Consider the following 24,686-nt stretch of genomic DNA (forward strand, 5'->3'; position numbering starts at 1 on the left):
TTATAATTCTATTACATAGGTTATAAGTCCCCATTTGATGATTGCCAATCGATAGAATTAATAAAATGATACAAGGGGGGGGGGGGGGGCTTGGGGCTGTTATTCTTGCGCCTAGGGACATCCTCACTCCTAAATCCACCCCTGGTCACAAATCTATTGCTCCTAACAAGAGCTGGTGTTACTGACCATGGAATCAGCAGTGGAGATTCTGGAGAGTAGAATGAGCGGTTAGAGGGGATCTCACCGGTACGGTTATCGGGATATTTTCCACTTTGTAATTAATGGGTACATTTACTAAGCAGTGATAAGAGCGGAGAAGTGAGCCAGTGGAGAAGTTGCCCATGGCAACCAATCAGCACTGAAGTAGCATCTATAATTTGCATACTATAAAATGATACAGAGCTGCTGATTGGTTGATGGGGAAATATCTCCACTGGCTCACTTCTCCGCTCTTATCACTGCTTAGTAAATGTACCCCTAAGAACTGGAATGTGCTGGCAATGAGATGGGACATAACGTGTACTGTACATCCACAAATGTACAGCAGTTCTCCCTCCCTCCATGTAGAGAACTTAGGTCAGGGCCAAAATAATGATGTGATAAGTAACTGTGTATTGTAATTATAACAATATGTATGTTCTCTGTTTATTTCTACATGTGATAAAGCTGCCGCTCCTGACATCAGAATAACTTGTACACTTTTCTGTCCTACCATTATGACATAGGGTATCATTGTTATTGCAGATGGCCCAGATAATGTGCAAATTACAGGCGAGTTACTAGTGCATGTTGGGTCGTACATCTCATTGTCATGTTCTGCCGATTCTTACCCACCACCCAACTACCAATGGATATTCAAGGACAGCGATTTAAATATAAAACAAAACACGCTGCTACTGTATAATGCTTACGATGAGAGCCAGGGGATGTATACCTGTGCGGTGACTAACCCAGCGACACGGCGTAATGCTACTGCCTCTGTGTACGTGATTGTTGCATTAGGTAAGTTTATAATTAATGTTACATTCAAATTCTGCATATTTCCAGCACAAGATTTTGTAACATAGGGCGGGATGTACTAAGCTGTCCTGCAGAAGAATCTCCCCTCTCTGCGCTACCGTTGTCTTCTCCATGGTAACTGCTCTCCTGCCACTGGCAGGCGCTGCCCTTTGCTCCCTGTAGTTTTCTCCTCTCCCCCTCGCTGGAATTAACTCCATTATTCCACATCCTCACTGCCGCGGCCACTCAGCACTCTGCAATTGACATTGGGAATTACAGGCTGCTGCTCGGTACGGGACATGTGTGCCGTTTAAGAAGAAGGGGCGGTTGACGGGTCCGTACGTTGGTGCACATGGGGTCAACGAAGGGACACTGAACCTCCTATGGGAGATGGATGAAATCATGTGACGCGGAAACTACAGGGAGTGAAGGGCAGCACTGGCCAGTGGGAGGAGAGCAGTTACCATGGAGAAGTACAACGGGAGTGCAGAGAAGGGAGATTCCGCTGCGGGAGAGCTTAGTACATCCCGCCCATAATCTCTTTTGTACATATAGTGCAGTTGTAAGTTGTGAAGGTGTTTAAATACAATGTTCAGGCCTCTCCGTTGCAGCCTAGTCTGGCAGAGAGTCAGAGTAAAGGGTACTCATTCTGAGCAACTGCCAGACCGGGCTCTCAGATGACTACCAGTGTTAGACAGACACTGTACAGGGAGATCTATCCGGTGACGTGCAGTGGGGTGAGGCAGGTGAGGCAGAGCCTTTTCTGTCATACTAACATTTATGCCAGAGTTTTGGCTGTATAAAGTATATGAAAAATACATAGAATATGTTAGAAATATCTAATTTGCATTATTCTTATAATTTTTATAGCCAAAACTCTGGAGTTAAAAGTCTATGGCAGGTGAGGCAGTGCCTATCCTTTCCATACATCTCTGATCAAAACTCACCAAATTTACAGGAGTTTATACTGTTGCACCTGTGTGTAATACCCACATGTATATACTCCTGCATTTGTGTATAATGCCCACATGTATATACTGCTTCACCTGTGTATAATACCCACATGTATATACTGCTGCACCTGTGTATAATGCCCACATGTATATACTGCTGCACCTGTGTGTAATGCCCACATGTATATACTGCTGCACCTGTGTATAATGCCCACATGTACCCTTTGGCTCATATATTGTGTGTAAATCTGGCTCTGGTACTAGCCAGTGCCTCCTGAGCCATTTACCTCACCACACATTCCTGATAGTAGCATTTATGTCCTTGAGTCTCAGGTTTACCTTTATCTGTTGCTCTTCCCACATATCATATATTTTGCATCACTACTACATACATATTGATGTACTATATACTGTACTTGTCATAGACACCTTATTCAAGGAGGGGTCCATAGTGCCAGAGTTACTGTGCATTCTTATTCATCTGGAGAACTAGTGCCAGTGCAATCTGTCCAGTGATTTCTCTACTACAAATGTGCATCGCCGGTAAAATGGTGGCAGCACCATTTTCTCAATGACCTCTTCTTCGGCATTAAAAAGATAAGTATGACTTCCGGTGGGTGGTGCATCCAAGATGGCCACGTTTTAGCTGAGCTCTGCTCAACCACGCTCCATCAATCGCCATCTGCCTGGACTTTTTCTACACTGCCCTTCCCACTGTAAGGGGATACCTTCCTCACACTTGGAGGGACCCGACAGCATCTTTCTTGGGATTAACTGGATGTGAGCCTTGTTCCCCTGAGTCAGGCCCGTGATCAGGCCGCTGCATGGTGGGTGATTACATCCTTTACCCCTACATTTGACCCGCCTCGACTAGAGGACCTCGGTCTGCATATACATAAGGACTACCGCTATACTTCCTTTCTCTGCTGCCCGCTATCTCCCTGTGATCCCCCTACCTGCTAGAGCTGGAGACGCGGCTGTTCTGAGCGGCTCTCAGAAACCTGGGCTGGAGACGCGAGGACGGGTGTGAGCGGTGGAGGTGAGTCACACGCCTGCAGTAAGCTCTCCCTGCTTGATTGCCTGAAGCGTCCGGAGCAGCGTGGTGGAGGTGTTCATCGGAGCGGGACAGCGGGAGAATCCGACGGACGGAGACTGCACGCACTCCTGCCTACCCTATAGCTGGATCCTCGAGACTGACCACCGATCGCTGTATGAATGCTCTTCATGAGGCTCCGCTGAATCTCTTACCTCCTCTGCTGCTCCGTTTGTGTGGGAGTGCCTACCCGGTACACTGCTGGGCTTTTGCTGGTGGACGTGTATCCCTCCCTACCTGTGCCCAGATCTGCTGACACCTGCTTCCTTCTTTTGTGGTCCCGCTTCTGCTGCCAACGGACCTGAGCGTCTTCCTGCTCCCCTGCTGAACCTCCAGTGTGGGGTTATTGCTGTCTGGCGTTGAGGATCCTGGTGGCTGTGGATGCTCCAGTGGTTCGCTGAACCCCACAATTATTAACCTGATTTGTCTCTCCTACACTGATTAACACTACTGGCTTTCTGACCTTGATCCCCTGACTTGATGCCGACCTTCCTTATGTGTGCCCCCTCTCCTCCCCTACATTACCTTTTTCCCCTCACCTTCACTACCTAGCCCTGCTTGCTTACCCCCTTCTTCCCCCTTCTATTCTTCTCTTTCACACACATCCTATAAAGCCCACAGGGCTAATTTTTCTGTTCTAGGTGGAACGCACTGGCTACACTGGACTGTGCCTATATTTTATAATCCTCTCTTCTGATGGAACATTTATCATAATTTATGATCCCTGATATAGAGACTTAAGCCTCTCCTCTGTATATACTCTGACTGCATATTGTAAGCTACATATATTTGGTAGTCTTTACCATAGATGAGCTTCTGCTGCCATCTACTGACAAAACTGTATAACTGTTTGAATCCACATATCGTATTAATATATTTTGTTATAACTGGGTTCCACATACATTGATATAGATAGGCTTGCACCACCATCTGCTGCTAATATTGAACAATTACCTAGTTTTAGGAGCATATGCTGCCATTCATTGGCGATATTGAATAATAACTAATATTCACAAACGTTATCATTGATTATTATTGTGTTTTTTATTTTCTCTCCCCACCTTTTATACAAAAGGTAATAATGTAACTATATTTTTGCCTACTTCATCCCTCTCTGGTTCCATTTGATTTCATTATACCATTTAGGGGGTGTTACATTTTTTCTATAATGTGAAAGGAAAGAAAGAGGAAAATTTCCTCTTTTTCTTTATGTCTTGCCATCATTACTGTCTAATTGGTAACGCTTTCCTGTAAACTCTGCTATAACTCTCTCGCTTGTAATAATAACCCTCGCCCCCCGCATTTGATGGATAAATTCTTATTCTCTTCTACGAATACTTATTCATCAAGCCAACCTGACCTTACTACTCATTTGTCTCAAACTGCACAGGAGATCTTATCAGATTTCATGCCACATATTGACAAAAAGCTAGATGAATTTAAGGTATCTTTTCAATGTACTATCAAAGAGGTTGCCTCTAACACTTCTAGGATAGCCGACCTTGAACAACGAGTGAGTGATATCGAAGACTCAACGTTGTCTCTACAATCCAATACCGACTCATCCGTAGCGATGATTAGAGAGCTAAAAGATAAATTAGATGATTTGGAAAATCGGAATTGCAGGAATAACTTGCGGTTCATTGGAATTCCGGAGGCGGTTAAACCTACTTCCCTTAGTGATTATATTACTTCTAAATTAGCACTAGCTTTAGATCTTCCTGAATCGGTGGAAGTTCCTCAGGTAGAGAGAGTGCATAGAGTTTGAGTGGAGAGGGACAGTGTCAACTCTCGCCCTAGACCAGTGATTGCACGTTATTTAGATTTCAGAACCAAAGAAATGGTCTTGAGAGTTTACAGGAAAATGGATCAATTGATTATTTTCAGCTGCGGTCGGGCAGAAGCACAGATCTTTCTCTACTGTTTGTAAATTTCTTGCAGACTCCCAGAAGAGATTTGCGCTCCTGTACCCAACTAAATTGCAGGTTTCCGATAATGGCTGCACTCTAATTTTTGATAATCCGGAAGATGAGCAAAAACATTTTTTGCCTCTTACCTCTAATCAATGTCACCTATAACACGTTCCCCTAACCACTGATAATATCTCAAATTGATCTGTTAAAGATAATATCTCTTATAAATAGATGGGAACTGATAAAGCTAAATATTTATCTTATATAAAACCCTTTATGAGGTCTAAGAACACTGTACGCTATTTACGTATGGAGTACCGTAAGGGTACGCTCGTTGCGTAACAATCGCTTAGCCGTGGTCGAGACACTCAAGCGTCACGTTCGCTCACGGCCAAGAGATCACAGGCAGGCACGCTATTGGCTGCTGACTAACGTAATGGTTCACTATAGCGTAACGGACGCTGTATCGGGAGCGGGCTGCTCGAGCGATACAGACGCTCACGAGAATACGCTGTTGGTATCGGGCACACTTATAGGTGAGCGACTACCGTAATGCTACGCTATCAGCGTAGCGGACGCTCGAGACCACGAGGAGATCACGAGCGGCGCAGTCGCTCACAATGTTAAACCTTTATATCTAAACCATAAACAATGTACTATGCTGTAAAACCTTTGTGTAGAGATAGGGTGTAGATGCAACACAGTGTAACCTGATTAACTTAAAAGCTGTTTGAGCGTCACCGACGCTCTGAGAATACTTAACACTATAAGAAATACACAGATACCGTGCTTAGGGTCCAACGCCTAATATATATATTATGAATGTTATACTTGCAAAAGAATTAATACAATACAAGTCATACACTACAATATAACATAGACTACCTAACCAGATAACTATACATAAAATACAATACAATACTATTACGTTCAAGGGATTACGAGAGAAAAAGGAGAAGAGAGAGAGAGAGAGAGATATGGCCCATAACAACAAGGAAAGACAATATGATTGCGGAGAAAACTTACGCACAAAGGAAACGATCGCATGCGCCTCTGGACATCCAGCTCCCGATTTTCAGCAATGATAACCGTTGAAGAGTGAGAGCTGGATGTGATCGGCTTGTCTATTTATGCCCCACACACAATACAATTCAATGGTCCCTACAATCTCATTGTTCATTGGACACAGGAATTTCTCCTCGCATTATAACAAAAGGTCATAGGTTGATTCATACAGGTGGGCTGTGACTATTTCCAACAGCTCAGGTGGGAGGGAAACTGGGTTTCCCGCCGCATGGATAATTAAGTGCAAATAATAGTAAATGGACATAAACTTCTTATGTCCATAATTATTCGCACGAGCGATTAATCCGCTTCAAACCAACACCGGAATATTGCTAATTAGATACTCTTCCGATGGATACTAAACACCACTGTATTACTCCTGTCTGACCCTTCGTATCAAACAAAGGGGGATCTCTCTGTTCATGAACATTCTACATTAACCAAACTTTCAGATTCTATCAAAGGGACCATGATCTACAAAATACATTATATAGTGAAAATGTGTAACGATTGAGTCGCACGCTACGAACACATGAACTCTACCGTAAATGCACATACCGCGCGCCCGCGGGTGCCCGCAACAGCGAGTATGCGCACGCACGGGAGAGCGCACGCATGCGCAGCGCAGACCTGTGTGAGGTGCAAATATGGCAGTGTGCATAGAGATATTTTTCTGACTTTGACAGTCCACCCTTTGGCAGTCAACAATAACTGCCACTTCCTAAAACATTTCAAAAAGAGAAAAATATATGTCAGGGGTTAATACATTTACATGGTTGGGTAGGGGGGGAGAGGAGAAGGTAGGAAAAGGGTATGACCTAGTGAGATAGCAGAAGCATGTGTGTATGAATCCGTGCTTGGGGGTCATGTATCATCGTGCCGTACGTGTTTTAAATCAAGCTTCGAGGTATTGCGAAGTATACATTTGAATTCCTTCTTATCCCGTGGTACGGGTCTGTGGATGGGCTGTCAAACTTTACCGAGCTCTTTTCGGATTTTGGTTGTAACAAAATGGGGAGCACATTTTAGTTGATGATACATGAATGGGGGAATATGTGATTGCTGATATCTGTGCCTGTATTCCCTATACTATGTGTGTAATTACCTGAAGGTTGTAGAGATGAAGAAAAGACATAATTACGGTAAATGCAGTGGTATTCTATGTCAGGTAAATGAACATTTGTCGGTTGAAGTCTTGTTCGGTGTCTGTTGAATGCAGTCTTCTTTGTGCTTTTGCCCATAAGGTGCGAGCAAAAGCTTTGTCAATGTCCATAGATTTACAAAAGTGTTGGGCTAGCGTAATTTTAAAATTTCTAGGGAAACTGGGGATCTATGGCAAAGTTCATCAAAAATCTGTGTATCAGGTTGTCAAAACTTCTTCTTTAATCCATCTGTTGTCTGTATATCGGCTCATCAAATTCCTCGTCCAAGTGGGTCTTTTTACCTTGGAGAAAACGGAAAAACAGGTGAAAGAAACGGACCGTAGAAATCGCATTTTCATCACATCATTGTTTCTACATTTGGGTCATAAATCAAATCCATTGGAATTACAGTTTCCTCACTCCTTAAACTCATCACCCTGGTACTTCGTTTGCACTTCGTTAAAGCCTGACCGCATCTAAATATCAAACCAATTGATATGACAACACCTAAGATACATAGGAGAAACTTCCCAACATCCATTATGACTCCTTGAGCCCATTCTCCTAAACCAGAAAACCAATTTCGCGGGTTCAACCATGACACCCAACCAGTCAGCTCATTACCTACAGCAGCAAGAGTGAGATTGTGTCTCCTGCGAAATTCCCACTTCAGTTGGAGAATATCGTCCATCTTTTGGTCTATGACCTCGACCGGGTCCTCGGTGCTATTCGTAATATATGTGCAACATTTCACGCCGTATTGTGTTGCCAGTGTGACACAATATCCGCCTGTCACTGCAGTGAGGTAATTAAGAACCATTCTATGCTGTACCAGTTCTGTTTTATAAGCTTGAAGTTCTCTTCCAGTATACCTAAACGTGTCATCATACATTTCAGTGATATTATCTAACAAATTTGCAAGCGCAGATATGTATTTATAATTCAACACTCCTCTGGCGGTGCGAGTGATGTCTAACGCGATTAGAAACTGAATCCCGGTGGATTCATGGATCATGTCAGAGGCCGGATGCTCTGTTCTTTCTATCAGGTGCCGTTTAACTACGTGCTCGTAATGGGTGTGAGTATAAGGAGTTTGGGCAACACGGTGTATGTCTTTCATTTTGTCATGTGATACAGTCATTACTTCAGGCAGTACTTTTCCAATATAACACAATCCTTCAGAGTTTGGGGCAAGCCACTTATACGCCTTCCTCCCGCATATGAAATATGCATCATCGGGGAGAACATATGGGACGGAGTAGGACATAACCATATTACACATCTTCCATGTGAAATCTCCTAACCCTAATTCTTCCATCTGCTTAGTACACGTATCAGGTTGTACGATATGTGCACAGTATCCTGGTGATACCTCTCCAACTCTCGTAATCCTATTTCCTAAGGTATACCTATACCGGAAAGATTTTCCTCTACTGGCTATGTGGCGTATAAGCTCTGTATCTGTAGGCATTCTATCTGCTCTATGCGAAAAGGTCATGGTTTGGTTACTCCATGACACTTCCCAATTTCCCGGTTTTCGGGGATTGGAAATGTTAAAACATATGAGGGATCTATCCACATGATATTGGTGGAGCTTCAAACTAGGAGGACAGGAGATATTAAACCTCCTGTCCACCGGTCTCCCACCACTTAACTCAAGTACCTCCCCTAACGTTAAAGGAAATGGTACTAGCCCTGATTTGCTATGACCTTGAGGTACTTGAGAGCATACCCAACAATCTGTTTGATTTAACACACTACCCACTAAGGAGTGATAGTCACTCAATGGATGCCGGCCCATATGGATATTAAAACTGGATTGGCATTTCTTAATGCACCCATCCTCAACTACGTTGTCACAGAGCCTACAGATACAGTTTTCCTCAGCTAACAATCCTTCACAATTCCTTCTATGGTCAATGCTATCGGATCGTTTTCTGATACTCGCCTTTGCTTGTTGGTTAAGTTGTTCTTGGAAAACTACGCCTCCATTTTTATCATCAGAACCCATTCCAGAACCTCTCTCGACCTCCATGGTACTCTCGCCGGAACAGACTGCTCTGATCAACATCATGGTCAACAGGAAAATCCGGATCACAGTCTCTTGAGGCAAGTCCATCTTAGGAGGAAACGAAGAAGAATGAGAAGGGGGAAAAATAATTTGAGGGAGAGGGGATGGGAAGTGGAGAAAAACAATAAATGGGAACAGGGAATCGACAACTGCTTTTGATCTTGTGATTTTCAATGCTCGGGTGCCGCCTCAGTCCTCCTGGAACAGACACTCCAGTGATACAACCTCTACCGTCTGTTCCTTATCACGGGACCTCTCTGGATCAGCAACCTTCTTACAATGGGACGAATGAACCCAAGTCTCTCTCTCAGCAACCTTCAATGCTGTAGTGCTAGTCAATAAGACCTGGTATGGTCCTTCCCATCTGTCAATAAGGCAACCTGAGCGTAGAAAATTCCGTATCATTACATAATCCCCAGGTTCAATGTCATGACAATTACTATCTGGTAAATCAGGAATCACCAACTTCAAATTATTAATTTGATTCCTTAGCTGTGTACTCATGTTAATCAAGTACTTTACAGTCACTTCATTGTTACACTTCAAATCATCCTGAGGGTTAATCATAACATGCGGTTGTCGACCAAACAAGATTTCAAAGGGAGACAGATTAAGAGGGGACCTGGGAGTGGTTCTGATGCTGTACAGTACAATGGGTAAAGCTTCTGGCCATGTCAATCCTGTCTCTGCCATCACTTTACTCAGTTTATTTTTAATAGTGCTGTTCACTCTTTCCACTTTCGCACTCGCCTGTGGACGGTATGGAGTGTGCAGCTTGCTATCAATTCCCATCAACTTACACATTCCTTGAAAGACATCACCTGTAAAATGGGTACCCCTATCACTTTCGATAATTCTAGGGATACCATATCTACATACAAATTCCTGCACAATTTTCTTAGCAGTAAACATAGCGGTATTTGTAGCCGCAGGAAATGCTTCAACCCAATTTGAGAAAACATCTATACAAACAAGTACATATTTCAAATTTCGACAAGGGGGTAATTGAATGAAGTCAATCTGTATTACCTGGAAAGGGCCGCCTGCAGGTGGGATATGAGATGGTTCTGTTGGTATTGCCTTTCCGATGTTCTTTCTCAAACAGGTAAGGCATGACATTGCTCTTTTACTCGCATGAGATGAAAATCCTGGGGCGCACCAATATGCTCTTACCAATTTGCACATTCCTTCCTTGCCCAGATGAGTCAGCCCGTGAGCTGCCTCAGCTAAACATGGAAGATATGCTCTGGGGGCCACTGGTTTACCGTGTCCATCCGTCCAGAGTCCTGAGGACTCCTGGCCATATCCTTTTGCCTTCCAGACTGCCTTTTCCTGTGTGGAACACAAATTTTGCATCTCACACAACTTCTGTGTGTTGATGGTATTAAATACCATCAGTTGTGTGGTGTCTGTCTGTCTGGGGGTACCGGCTGCTAACTTAGCAGCTTCGTCTGCTCGGCTGTTACCAAGTGATACTGGGTCCTGGCTATATGTGTGTGCTTTACACTTGATAACAGCCACTCTGTCGGGTTCCTGTATTGCTGTTAGAAGCCTTTTTATGTGAGCTGCATGCGCTATCGGTGTACCAGCTGCCGTCATGAAATTTCTGAGGCGCCATAGGGCTCCGAAATCATGGACTACCCCGAATGCGTATCTAGAATCGGTGTAGATATTGGCTGATTTGCCCTTAGCCAATTCACATGCTCTGGTAAGGGCGACCAGTTCAGCAACCTGGGCTGAGTGAGGTGGGCCTAGCGGTTCCGCTTCTATGGTGTTCATCTACGACTGCGTATCCAGTACACAAGTCTCCCGAGTCTGACTGTCTGTGACAACTACCGTCCGTGTAGAAAGTTAGATCTACATCTTCCAGTGGATTGTCACTGATGTCAGGCCTTGCGGTAAAATTTTGGGTCAAATATTCCATACAATCATGTGTGTCTTCCTGTGTGTTAAATTCTCCTTCCCCACCACTCTCATCCTCCACCCTTTGTGCCTGTCCAGGCACACCTGGGAGATATGTTGCAGGATTTAATGCACTGCATCTCCTTATGGTGATGTTTACGGGGGCCATTAGTGCCAATTCCCATCTTGTAAACCGCGCTGATGAGACGTGCCTGGTTTGGGCAGAATTTAGCAAGGCTGACACTGCATGAGGTGTATGAATTGTGAGGTTGTGACCTAGCACTACGTCTTCGCTTTTCGTTACTAGCAATGCTATCGCAGCAACGCTTCGCAAGCATGTGGGGAGGGATCGCGCTACCGTGTCTAGCTGAGCGCTGTAGTATGCTACTGGCCTGCTGGCATCACCGTGCTTTTGGGTTAGGACGCCTGCCGCGCAACCAGCACTTTCTGTTCCGTATAGTTCAAAGGGTTTCCCATAGTCTGGCATACCTAATGCTGGTGCCTGCGTTAGGCACTGTTTAAGTCTCTCAAATGCCGTCTCAGACTCGTCTGTATGCGAAATCCGATCAGGTTTGTTTGAGGAGACCATCTCCTGCAAGGGTAACGCTAGAATGGAAAACCCTGGGATCCAATTACGGCAATACCCACACATTCCTAAAAATGTTCTGATCTGTTGCTGGGTTTGTGGCAGAGTCATGTCTCTAATTGCTTGAATTCTATCAGCGGTCAGGTGTCTCAGTCCTTGTGTTAGACAGTGTCCCAAATATTTTACCTTAGTTTGGCATAATTGCAACTTGTCTTTGGAAACCTTGTGTCCTGTGTCTGAAAGATGAAACAGGAGCTGTTTCGTATCCTTCAGGGATGCTTCCAATGAATCAGAACACAGTAGTAGATCATCCACGTACTGTATTAATACTGATCCACTCACTGGTTGGAAAGACTGTAAACAATCATGCAAAGCCTGAGAAAATATACTTGGACTATCTATGAATCCTTGTGGTAATCGAGTCCATGTGTATTGGACTCCTCTGTATGTGAATGCAAACAAATATTGGCTGTCAGGGTGCAGAGGTACCGAAAAGAAAGCGGAGCAGAGGTCAATAACAGTGAAAAATTTCGCAGTGGGCGGGATTTGCATAAGGATGACAGCTGGATTTGGCACTACGGGGAACTGACTCTCAACTATTTTGTTAATCCCCCTTAGATCCTGCACTAGCCTGTAACCCCTCCCCCCACTCTTTTTCACAGGGAAGATGGGACTATTGGCAGTGCTGGACGTTCTTACCAGAATGCCCTGTTGTAGCAAGCGCTCTATTACGGGATACACTCCTAACTCCACCTCTGGCTTCAGAGGGTACTGTGGGATTTTTGGAGCTATCCTACCATCTTTTACTTGTACCATTACCGGAGCTACGTTTGCCATTAATCCAGTGTCCTGTCCGTCTTTAGTCCAAAGTGACTCTGGTATCTGGGATGTCATTTCCTCTACTTGGGATGGAGTCCTATTTGTCATAATGGTATGTGACATTAATTTTGACGGGGAGTCTAACATGTCTCGCACTTCCTGAGCGTGATTCTCAGGTATGTCCAAGAATACACCTTCAGGAGTACAATAAATGACGCACCCCATTTTGCACAATAAGTCTCTTCCCAGGAGATTAGTCGGTGCCGATGCAGCCAGCAAAAAGGAATGCTTGGTATGTAACGGCCCTACTGTAATCTCGGCTGGTTTGCTAACAGGGTAGTGCTGGACTACTCCTGTTACTCCTATGGCTGGAATTGTCTTACCAGTGGTTCTCATGCCCACTGTCGAATTTATCACTGATTTGGCCGCCCCCGTATCTACAAGAAAGTTTAATGATTTACCAGCTACATTAATTGCAACTTCGGGTTCACTCCCAAGACTTGCAATCAATTTTACTGGCTGCAGATTACAGGTATGGCCACACCCCTATTGGGTATGGTGACCTCCCTGAATCCCGCTGGCAGCAACTACTTGTGAAGGGGTTAAATGGGAACCACCAGTGGCTTGCCAGTCTCTGTTCGGGGGGTATCTTTTTGTTTCCCCTGTATGTGGCTCATAACTCCGTCTCTGTGGACCCTGATCCCAATGTCGTGTGTCGTGTCGTTGTCTAGGGGGTTGATAAGATTTTTGTACATTTCTCGATCTACAGTCTCGTGCAAAGTGTCCCTGTTTGTGACAAAAATAACATGTTACCACATTTGACTTACCCACAGGGTTTGGTGATATTAACACAGGCTGTTTTGTGGTCAGGGCCTGTATACTTACTGACATTAACTTATCACCTTGTGACTCCCTGTGTCTGGTGATATTCCGGTCGTGATCAATAGCAGCCTCTCTCAAAGTAGCCACAGACAGACCTCGCCAACATGGTTGTGTGGTCTGTACCCTAGTCTTTAATGACTCTTTTAAACCATCCATCAGTACTGATACTGCTACTTCTCGATGGTTTATGTTTGTTCTAATGTCCTCTATGCCTGTGTATTTTGCCATCTCTGATAATGCTCTGTGAAAATATTCTGCAGCTGTTTCTGACTCCTTTTGTTTAATGGAGAATATCTTGTTCCATTTAACTACCGCGGGGAAATACTCCTTTAACTGTAAGCTTATTCTTTTTACATTATCTTTGTTATACACGTCTGTAAGAGGTACATCCTGATCTAATCCACAGTCAACTAAAAATTGAGTTGCGTCGACATTGGAGGGTAAACATGCCCTCAGCAATACCTGCCAATCTTTGTCATTGGGCTCTAAAGTGTTTCCTAGGTCTCTGATGTATTTTTGGCTAGCAACTAAGTCTTTTCTAGGGTCAGGGAATTCAGACATTATGGTCCTTAATTCCATTCGGGTAAACGGGCTATACATGGCGATGTTCCTAACAGGAGTGACTCCTGAAGAGTCCGTTTTCCCATTTGGCACTACTATTACCTTAACAGGATTAATTCTAACAACATCATTCTGTGTAGATTCTACAGCCTGTGGTGAAATAGTTTCAGCATAGTGTATGGTGCCGTACTTACCCGTTGATACGACCTCACCTATCCCTCCGCTAGGGGCTTTTGTTACTAATCTCATGGGTGGAGCCGTGCCTACTGTTGTTTCTGATATGGTGGCTGCTAGAGAGAGCGCCGATATTGTTGCCGATTCGTCCTCTTGATCACACTCCTGGGGAAAGTTCAAAACAGGGTACAACTTGCACGGGTTAATACTTGCATTGGTTAATTGGTTAACATTATCTTTAACATTTACACAGTTGCTAAGTGTTTGTTTGTTACACCTTAGTGCGTCATTCTCCGCAACCAATTTCTCTCCTGGTATGTATGGTGGCAGTGGGGCCGTGGCTATCAGTTTCTTGATAGAGCCAGATCCCGCCGCCTGAGCCAATCCTCTCTGTATGTCACCCTCCTGTTGCCACAACTGCAAATAATCATAATGTTGGATTCGCCTCTTTGCTGATTTAATGAGACATATCCTTCTCCTTAAATTCGTTAACACTTCTGGGCTGAAGCTACCTACTCTTGGGAATTTCTCCCCGTCATGTACAGTCATTTTCTCCCATTCATCACATAAAATTTCTGTGTGCCTTCCGTATTTTTCACACATTACGTACCTTGCCGACCCGACTGGTCGGTTTACAGAATCAACCCGAACCGAGGTTGATCGCCCCCTTCCTGAACAACTGGCCCCCATAATTTGCAGGTGTTACGGAACCTTACAAAAAACCAAGATATTCACGATAGGTTGGCGGTGAAGTTTACCGAGCACCTCACTCACTCGCCCACGCCGACCAATACGACCTGATCACACTGATATAGTGCTGGCGTACTCGACCCAGGGCCCCTATTAACCTTTGTTTACTGGAACATGTGGGTGTGATCCGCAGAGCATTAACCCTTTCCAGTAAAGGTGTGGTTGTCAGATAGTTCCTGAGTGACCAGCGAACTTCCCTTTTTGAAAAAATAAAAAATTACACAAATCACGTTAGAATGTACAAATAGCGTTTATGACCTTCGTACACAAATAGTACCGGTCAGGTTTACTAATGCACACAATTACGTGCGGTACAATCGTTCAGCACATAAGCAACTAATCTTATGTACGGAGCGACCAGCGGAATCGAAAATTGCGGCTGCGAATTCCTTCAGCAAGAGCTTGTATGGCCTATATGGGTGTTGCACCAACCCTTCTTTGGTGTTGTGCCTTGTCTCTATAGCGGACTTCCTTGTCTGCTGTACCTAGACCTCCTGGTCTGTTATGCGACCTCCTGGTCTGACCTCCTGGTCTGTTACAGTATGACCTCCTGGTCTGCTACACTCTAATGCTCAAATTTTATGTTTAACCAAGGATGCCTCCCTAGCCACCGTGCATGTCACTTACACGTATGTACCTTCACGAGAACTCGATGATTTCTTTTGGTTCAATCCTCAAAATTGTAAAAACAAACACTCACTCACCACATATACACTTTTGTTTCTATTTCTATTTCTGCGCAGAAATTTCTCTTTAGACCAGATGTGTTACAAATTAGGAGAAGGATCTTTTAATTTAAATTTAAAATTTAAAATAGATTTGCGCTACTTACCGCCTGTTGCGCTACTTATCGCTTGTTGCGCTATTTATCGCCTGTTGCGTTACTTATCGCCTGTTGCGCTATTTAAAAATCAACACTATCGTGTGACTTGAGTTACGTGGGCGTACTCAGACGCTCCGTTGCGTAATTTATGCTGTGTGCGTCGGCCTTTGCGCACGCGAGTCTCTCCCTTTGTTAGAGACACGTGTACACCAGTCTTTGTCCACCGTAACACAACTAACACGTTTTATCAATGTAGATGATCCTCGATCATCTACCGCACACCACACCAATCTCTCCTTTTACCTTTAGGTAGAGCTGTGTGTATTTCTATACCTTAACTGTATTACCTTTACTCTTTAACTATGAAATAGCGGCAAATCTCTCTTAGCACGTTTTATCAATTATACAATGGCAAACAGGAGAGTGATATATGAAAATACACGAATGAAAAGAAATGCAGATATGCGTGCGTGTGTACGCAAGACAGAAATAAACAGTTTTAAAAAGACACTATCGTTTTGTTCTTACCTCCGGTCCCGGATTCCTTCAGCACCCTTTACTAAGCGAAGCAGACGCTTATCCAAACAGCACTACGAGGAATATGACCTCCCGCCCTTTGCTGCTGGATAATGTCTGCTGAAATTACCTAGTGCAGATATGTGAAGGACGGGCGAGCCGCCAATTGATAAAGCTAAATATTTATCTTATATAAAACCCTTTATGAGGTCTAAGAACACTGTACGCTATTTACGTATGGAGTACCGTAAGGGTACGCTCGTTGCGTAACAATCGCTTAGCCGTGGTCGAGACACTCAAGCGTCACGTTCGCTCACGGCCAAGAGATCACAGGCAGGCACGCTATTGGCTGCTGACTAACGTAATGGTTCACTATAGCGTAACGGACGCTGTATCGGGAGCGGGCTGCTCGAGCGATACAGACGCTCACGAGAATACGCTGTTGGTATCGGGCACACTTATAGGTGAGCGACTACCGTAATGCTACGCTATCAGCGTAGCGGACGCTCGAGACCACGAGGAGATCACGAGCGGCGCAGTCGCTCACAATGTTAAACCTTTATATCTAAACCATAAACAATGTACTATGCTGTAAAACCTTTGTGTAGAGATAGGGTGTAGATGCAACACAGTGTAACCTGATTAACTTAAAAGCTGTTTGAGCGTCACCGACGCTCTGAGAATACTTAACACTATAAGAAATACACAGATACCGTGCTTAGGGTCCAACGCCTAATATATATATTATGAATGTTATACTTGCAAAAGAATTAATACAATACAAGTCATACACTACAATATAACATAGACTACCTAACCAGATAACTATACATAAAATACAATACAATACTATTACGTTCAAGGGATTACGAGAGAAAAAGGAGAAGAGAGAGAGAGAGAGAGATATGGCCCATAACAACAAGGAAAGACAATATGATTGCGGAGAAAACTTACGCACAAAGGAAACGATCGCATGCGCCTCTGGACATCCAGCTCCCGATTTTCAGCAATGATAACCGTTGAAGAGTGAGAGCTGGATGTGATCGGCTTGTCTATTTATGCCCCACACACAATACAATTCAATGGTCCCTACAATCTCATTGTTCATTGGACACAGGAATTCCTCCTCGCATTATAACAAAAGGTCATAGGTTGATTCATACAGGTGGGCTGTGACTATTTCCAACAGCTCAGGTGGGAGGGAAACTGGGTTTCCCGCCGCATGGATAATTAAGTGCAAATAATAGTAAATGGACATAAACTTCTTATGTCCATAATTATTCGCACGAGCGATTAATCCGCTTCAAACCAACACCGGAATATTGCTAATTAGATACTCTTCCGATGGATACTAAACACCACTGTATTACTCCTGTCTGACCCTTCGTATCAAACAAAGGGGGATCTCTCTGTTCATGAACATTCTACATTAACCAAACTTTCAGATTCTATCAAAGGGACCATGATCTACAAAATACATTATATAGTGAAAATGTGTAACGATTGAGTCGCACGCTACGAACACATGAACTCTACCGTAAATGCACATACCGCGCGCCCGCGGGTGCCCGCAACAGCGAGTATGCGCACGCACGGGAGAGCGCACGCATGCGCAGCGCAGACCTGTGTGAGGTGCAAATATGGCAGTGTGCATAGAGATATTTTTCTGACTTTGACAGAACATTTGAAGGACCTGCCCTTATATATATACTTTGTGTTATGATGGTAATTTACTCCCCTTTATTTACATTACTGTCATATGGAAGAGAAAAATACCTCTCAATCTTGTATTAACACAATGTTTAATTTTCTCTTGATTGTTTCATGTTTCTTAATTGTGTTTAAGATTTGCCTGGCTGACTCTGACTCTCCAGTCAGAGACCGCCATGTTATTTTGGTTGGAAAATTTAGAAAAATTACATTGAAACTTCAATTTTTTCCTACTATTTTTGATTTGTATTGTTTCATATTACTAAATATTTTTCCGATGTCTGTGTCGATGCTGGGTCCTTTGTCCAGGGGGTTGTCCCTCACTAGCTGGGATAGGGGGCAATCCCACCTTACAAATCTTTTTCCATTCATTGCTATCTCTGTAAAAACTGGTGTAGGATAATGGCAGTTCATCATGTTACCCTTCCATTCTCCTCACCACCAGATTCTCTAAAATTCTTATCCTGGAACACTGGGGGTCTTAATACTCTTATCAAACATCATAAAATTCTCACTCATTTGAAATGTTTAGCTAACGATATAATGTTTTTACAGGAAACTCACTGGAGGGCTGGGGATGGCTCTTCCCTACTGGCTCTCTTACTGTATTTCGGCTCCATATATCTGCAAATCTCAAGGAGTGGCCATTCTAATTGCTAGACGCCACTCCTACACAATCTTGGATATCGTTGTTGATCCAGAAGGTAGATTTGTTATGGTTGACATTAAAATCAGAGACACGCCTTATATCCTCCTGAACGTATATGCCCCTAATAACCAAGTATCTGATTTCTCAACAATATCTCCTAAATGCTAGCTCAATGTGTTATTTTCCCAGTTACATTAGGGAGTGAACTCAATATTATCAAAGACCCAGTTTTGGATAAATCCCCTGTCCCATCTAACCCATCCTCTCAAACTTGGGATATTTGAAATAATTTTATGATACAAAACCAGTTGGCTGATGTGTGGAGATTATTTCACCCATCTGATAATTCCTTTACCTATTATTCTGGAGTCCATCGCTCGTTCTCACGCATTTACTATTTATTGGTATCTGACATTTTAGTTCAAACGGTATAATCGGCCGACATAGGTTACTTAATTATTTCTGACCATTCACCTATCACCCTATCTATACGTCAATCACCGACTGGACCCCTACATAAAACTTGGAGATTCCCCTCATATTTATTTCAGTCTGATGACTTTAAATCTTACCTTAAAAGACATTGGTCTGACTATGTCGACAATAATATTGAACATTGGGGAGACCCACTTTTGTTTTGGGAAGCTTCTAAGACTGTAATGCGGGGACATATTATCTCCTACATAGCAAATAGTAATAAAATCCTCAAGGAACGATACAATACTCTATCTGAAACTGGTCGAGTAAGATTCTCAGAATATGTATCCAACTCTTCTATGAGTAATTTTACACTCTATACCCAAGCTAAGAGTCTACACGATGACTTTCTTCTCTCTCAAGCTCAGTTACGACTTGACTATACCAAAAACCATTACTATAGATGGGGTAGTCGGACAGGCCATCTCTTAGCCTCTTTGACTAAGACATAGCACCGTAAAAATCACATTGTTTCTATAAAGGCGAGCGATGAACTCTCGTCTTTGACCAGTACTCCTGATATCTCTCTTATTTCCCATAAATTTTATTCTGATCGTTATTCTGCTCCACCATCAGACCAACCATTAATGGACTAATTATTTAGGAAAGCCAACTTACCTTGTCTCACGATGGATGCAGAAATCTCTGATCAAGAGCTATCCGTTGCAATCTCGTCTATTAAAACATGTAAGACTCCTGGGCCAGACGGTTTTTCAGGCGAATATTTTAAAATTTTGCAAATGGATATTACTCCTACGTTATTAGAATTATATTGTACTATATATAAAAATTGCCCACGATATCCAAATATTAATAAAGCATTCACAACATTGATTCCAAAACTGGCCGAGACCCTTCTTGTTTGGACTCTTACCGACCCATAACACTATTGAATGTAGACCTAAAGATTCTTTCTAAAGTAATGGCCACACGTTTACAATCCTTTTTATCTACAATTATTTCTCCCCACCAATTAGGGTTTGTTAGTGGACGCCATTCTGTGAAAGGGATACGGACAGCAATTGCTTCTATGATACAGATAAATATATGGATTAGAAAATAGCGCTTGGAGGAGAGAAGCAGCCTAGATATATTCTAGTGATTCCCAATCACTATAAACAAAACAGTAAAAAGACAAATATTTGAAGATATCTTTGGCGCTACCACCTTATGTTAGGTTACAAAGAAATGGTTGAAATAACACATATAGATTCAGGTCTGGAGGAGTAATGATAAAGTCTATTTAAATGTCCCAGATGGTTTCTCTTTAAGTGACTTTAATCTTGCTTTCCTCCAAAATTCTTCAGACCGTGAAATTCCTTATAAGTATATATCCATGCAAATAGAGAGAGAGAAATAACATATAGTGTAGTATTTTGTATAAAAAAATTTTTCAAATTTATTTCATATGACAAAAAAAAATATATATATATAAAAGATTTTTCTTTCATCCAATTAAAAGCGTGGTCCTTCACTTTATGTAAATATGATTGGAACCGTACCGTGCCAAGCTCCCAGCATGGAGCAATGGAAAGGCATTGGCGGCTAATTCATCCATCTACCTGCATCCACATCTGGAAAGGAACTTACCTGGTCCAGCTGCCGGTGTTTAGCCTGGAGGGAGTAAGGAGGAATTCCTGAGACTCCAATTTTTTGCTCTTTCCATTGCTCCATGCTGGGAGCTTGGCACGGTATATATTTTTTTGTCATAAGAAATAAATTTGAAAAAAAAATGTATGGACAGATAAGCTTCTACATCATTTGTTTCTTGTACGTGCAATACCTGTTCAATTTAAACCGTGGATACATTTTATGTACTTAATTAAATGTGAAAAATTATCTTTCTACTACGCTATTGTGGAGTGTGATATTCTGGGAGCATTTCCAATTAACACTCACTAAGTAGAAAAATGCTATTAGTACATATAGGTTTAAACGGTACACACTATTGGTTGTTTCTTTTTCTCTTTTGCATATTACTGTGATGATATTGGTCTGAGGACCGAAGATTCCTCTCTGAGATAAGTGGTTGTCCCATTTTTTTCACTAAATATCATTCTATGTCCCCACCGTCATTTTCTACGCATTATTAGGCGCTGATTACTTCTATTTTTTACACATTCTAATCACCATAATTTGTTATCAGCTGCCACCCACGTTTGTGAGGAATGCATGTGAAAATATTTTAATTATAAGAAAATATTTTAATACAGATTATATTAGATCCACATGAGCGCACACTTATAAATTTTGACGATATATATATATATATATATATATATATGATGGAGGCAAATGTGTATTGGTATAGCACTAGTTTTGCTGAGTAGGTATCTGCCATATTACAGGGACAGGAGGACAATGGAGATGGTTAGGCTGCTTGTTGAATCTGTCCCCGCACTCAACAGGCTATGGGCCGTGTGCAAAAAAGATCAGCGCGCCGCTGTATGTGAGCCTGTTGCACTGGGGTCCATACCCACCCATTCACAAAGCAACGCACTGAGGCCCATACCCACCCATTCACAAAGCAACGCACTGAGGCCCATACTCACTCATTCACAAAGCAATGCACTGAGGCCCATACTCACTCATTCACAAAGCAACGCACTGGGGTCCATACTCACCCATTCACAAAGCAACGCACTGAGGCCCATACCCACCCATTCACAAAGCAATGCACAGAAGCCCATACCCACCCATTCACAAAGCAACGCACTGAGGCCCATACTCACTCATTCACAAAGCAATGCACTGAGGCCCATACTCACTCATTCACAAAGCAATGCACTGAGGCCCGTATCCACCCATTCACAAAGCAATGCACTGGGGTCCATACCCACCCATTCACAAAGCAATGCACTGGGGTCCATACCCACCCATTCACAAAGCAATGCACTGGGGTCCATACCCACCCATTCACAAAGCAATGCACTGGGGTCCATACCCACCCATTCACAAAGCAATGCACTGGGGTCCATACCCACCCATTCACAAAGCAATGCACTGGGGTCCATACCCACCCATTCACAAAGCAATGCACTGGGGTCCATACCCACCCATTCACAAAGCAATGACCTAGGGCCCCTACCTACCCAGCAGTCAGTGGGCCTAATTCAGATGTCATTGTTCTTGCTATCTTTTGCTGGGGTGTAGTACTGGTGACCGGCGGTCTCCTGACCGCCGGTCACCTTACCGACGCCGGGATCCCGGCAGCATACCGACGCCGGGATCCCGGCGGGGAGGGGCGAGTGCAGCAAGCCCCTTGCGGGCTCGCTGTGCTCGCCACGCTGCGCTCGCCATGCTGCGGGCTCGGTGGAGACCTGCGGTCGCCACGGGTTCTATTCCCACTCTATGGGTGTCGTGGACACCCACGAGTGGAAATAGTCCCTGTTGGTCGGCATGCCGGCCATCGGGATAGTGAGCCGTCGGGCTCACGGAGGAGGTCATGTGACTGTCGGTCAGCTGACTGGCGGTCACATGAATACCACCCCTTTTGCTGCATGTAATTGTGATTATATGCTAATATAGGCAGAAGCTATCCTGAGCATAGGGACTCCTACTGCTGTTGTATTATTTCCATCCAACAGCGATTGGTACCATCGTCACAAATCGGGTCATGTCGCAGAGATCCTCTGTAGACGTGCAGGCTGAGCTACTCTCCTGAACGAAGAGGGCTCTCCAGTAGCAAGTAAGATCGCAACTGCTAAGTTATGCACACCCAGAAAACTCCATCTGAATAGCTATGACAGACCTGCGGTATTCCAACCACTCCTGGTTACCACCCCAAAACGCTATCTGTCACTCTCTCTGTGACTAAATCCTCAGTGTGATTGTCATTGCAATTCACTGCGGCTCAGATGCATGCACTATAAGAAAACATTGTCCGATTTGCGTACAATAGCCGCTTTGCGACCCCATGTGAATTAGGCCCAGCATGTGTACAGCCATTCACTGTCTGGCTGCAGGCAGGTAGAGAATGATGCTAGGTCTCTCTTGGGGGTAATGTGACTGCTGATGCAGCAATGATTATAAAGCACATTCATGTCCTGCAATGTTCTGTGCTGTAAGTCACTTCTTTCTTGTTTAGTTCTGTTTCGCTTTTTCTACTTTGTAATATGCTACGACCCCCTTGTGGCACCTAATAAAGAATAATAATGATGATAATGATAATATTAATAATAATAATAATAAATCTACTGCTATAAGTTATGTACATGATAAAAGCTCTCCCCTGCACACCCCCTTTTCCATACCTCCCAACTTCAGGAGCTGGTTAAGTGGGACCCTTTGTGCACCTCTGCCACGCGTACAAAAAGGGTGTGTGGCCCATGTAAAATGGGGCATCGCTTTGCAGGAGTATCGCGATTGCAAGCCACGCCCCCATTTTAATCACTGAGGGGGTATGCCCACCGCTCTGTGAGCTGCCAGCATGCCCCATGTCCCTCTATGAACACAGCATCTATTCACCACGGCTCTGCTAAGCAGAGCAGCAAGTGACAGGAGCCTCCCAACTCCCCCCCCCCCTTCCCACACACACACACCACGGGACACTGTGGCCCGCTGGTGGGACAGCGGGACCGTCCCTAAGAAATGGGACTACTCCGCGAAAATCGGGACAGAGGAGGGCATTTTTTCTTTTCTACTTTTGAAAACAGTCAGGGCATGGGCCCCGGAAGCCATAAATCCTTTATACATTTTATATTATGGTGAAAAGTCACTTTAATAAAAACATAATACTGTATCTATATTGATTTTGGTTATGAAGCCACTAAATTCTCTGTTATACACACAGTGAAAGAATTATTTGAAATTGTAGTATAATTTAAAAAGTAAAAATAAACGTATGGTCAATGCCAAAAACTGTATACAAGACTTAAACCTTATCTGTTTTATAAAAAACGAAATAAAAAGAAAAAGAAATATATATATATAGTGAAGGAGCTGTCAATGGAAGTTGTGTACTTGCCTGTAGAATCAAAGTATTTTGGATTAACTATTCTATTCAATGGAGTTGCCGGTGCATTTATAATTGTTTCATTTTTTTCTACATTAAATCATGTTTAATATACAACACACAGGGGGATGTATCTGCTGTATAGATAGATAAGGCACAAGTATTTTGGGGGGCAGACTAGAAACTGTCTTATGTCAATTTTCTTTGATAATATTTTAAGAACGTACTAATCCATTTATTCTACAGGTGTTCGTGGATCCCCTGATGAGCTCAGTGTTACACAGATAGCTGGAATCATCTTTGGGACAGTCCTGGGAACTGTGCTGATTGTTAGTGTAACCTTTCTACTGTATAAGAGATGTGTCCTTCCTGTGAGAGAGGAGCAGAGAGGTAATGGGAGAGACATGTATAATAACATTGGTGAATATGGGGTAGTATACTGTATAAGAGATGTGTCCTTCCTGTGAGAGAGGAGCAGAGAGGTCAGAGCCGGCCCTAACCAATATGATGCCCTAGGCAAGATTTTGGCTGGTGCCCCCTAGCACCGCCACTAGTTCTGCAGGAGATGCCTGGCATGCAGAGGCGGATTGGCCATAGGGTCTACAGGGAAGATTCCCGGTGGGCCGACGCACCCGTGGGGCCTGTTT

The 24,686-nt window shown here is 43.5% G+C and overlaps 1 protein-coding gene across 2 annotated transcripts in view; it reads left to right on the plus strand.

Moving 5' to 3' along the window:
• Positions 1-24,686, plus strand: part of LOC134966067 (carcinoembryonic antigen-related cell adhesion molecule 8-like) — a 176,062-nt gene that overhangs the window by 63,775 nt on the left and 87,601 nt on the right. Inside the window, exons 3-5 of one of the 2 annotated variants that reach the window (XR_010188580.1) lie at positions 745-1,002; positions 18,515-18,663; positions 24,286-24,368. Coding sequence is in view for 1 of the 2 variants with exons in the window: in XM_063942532.1 (XP_063798602.1) it covers positions 745-1,002; positions 24,286-24,429 (402 nt within the window). In the remaining variant the exon portion in view is untranslated. Of the gene's footprint in view, positions 1-744; positions 1,003-18,514; positions 18,664-24,285; positions 24,430-24,686 lie in introns of those variants that run through there. The other variant, XM_063942532.1, reaches the window with a different exon arrangement.

Source organism: Pseudophryne corroboree, chromosome 10, assembly GCF_028390025.1.
Source record: "Pseudophryne corroboree isolate aPseCor3 chromosome 10, aPseCor3.hap2, whole genome shotgun sequence".
NCBI lineage: Eukaryota > Metazoa > Chordata > Amphibia > Anura > Myobatrachidae > Pseudophryne > Pseudophryne corroboree.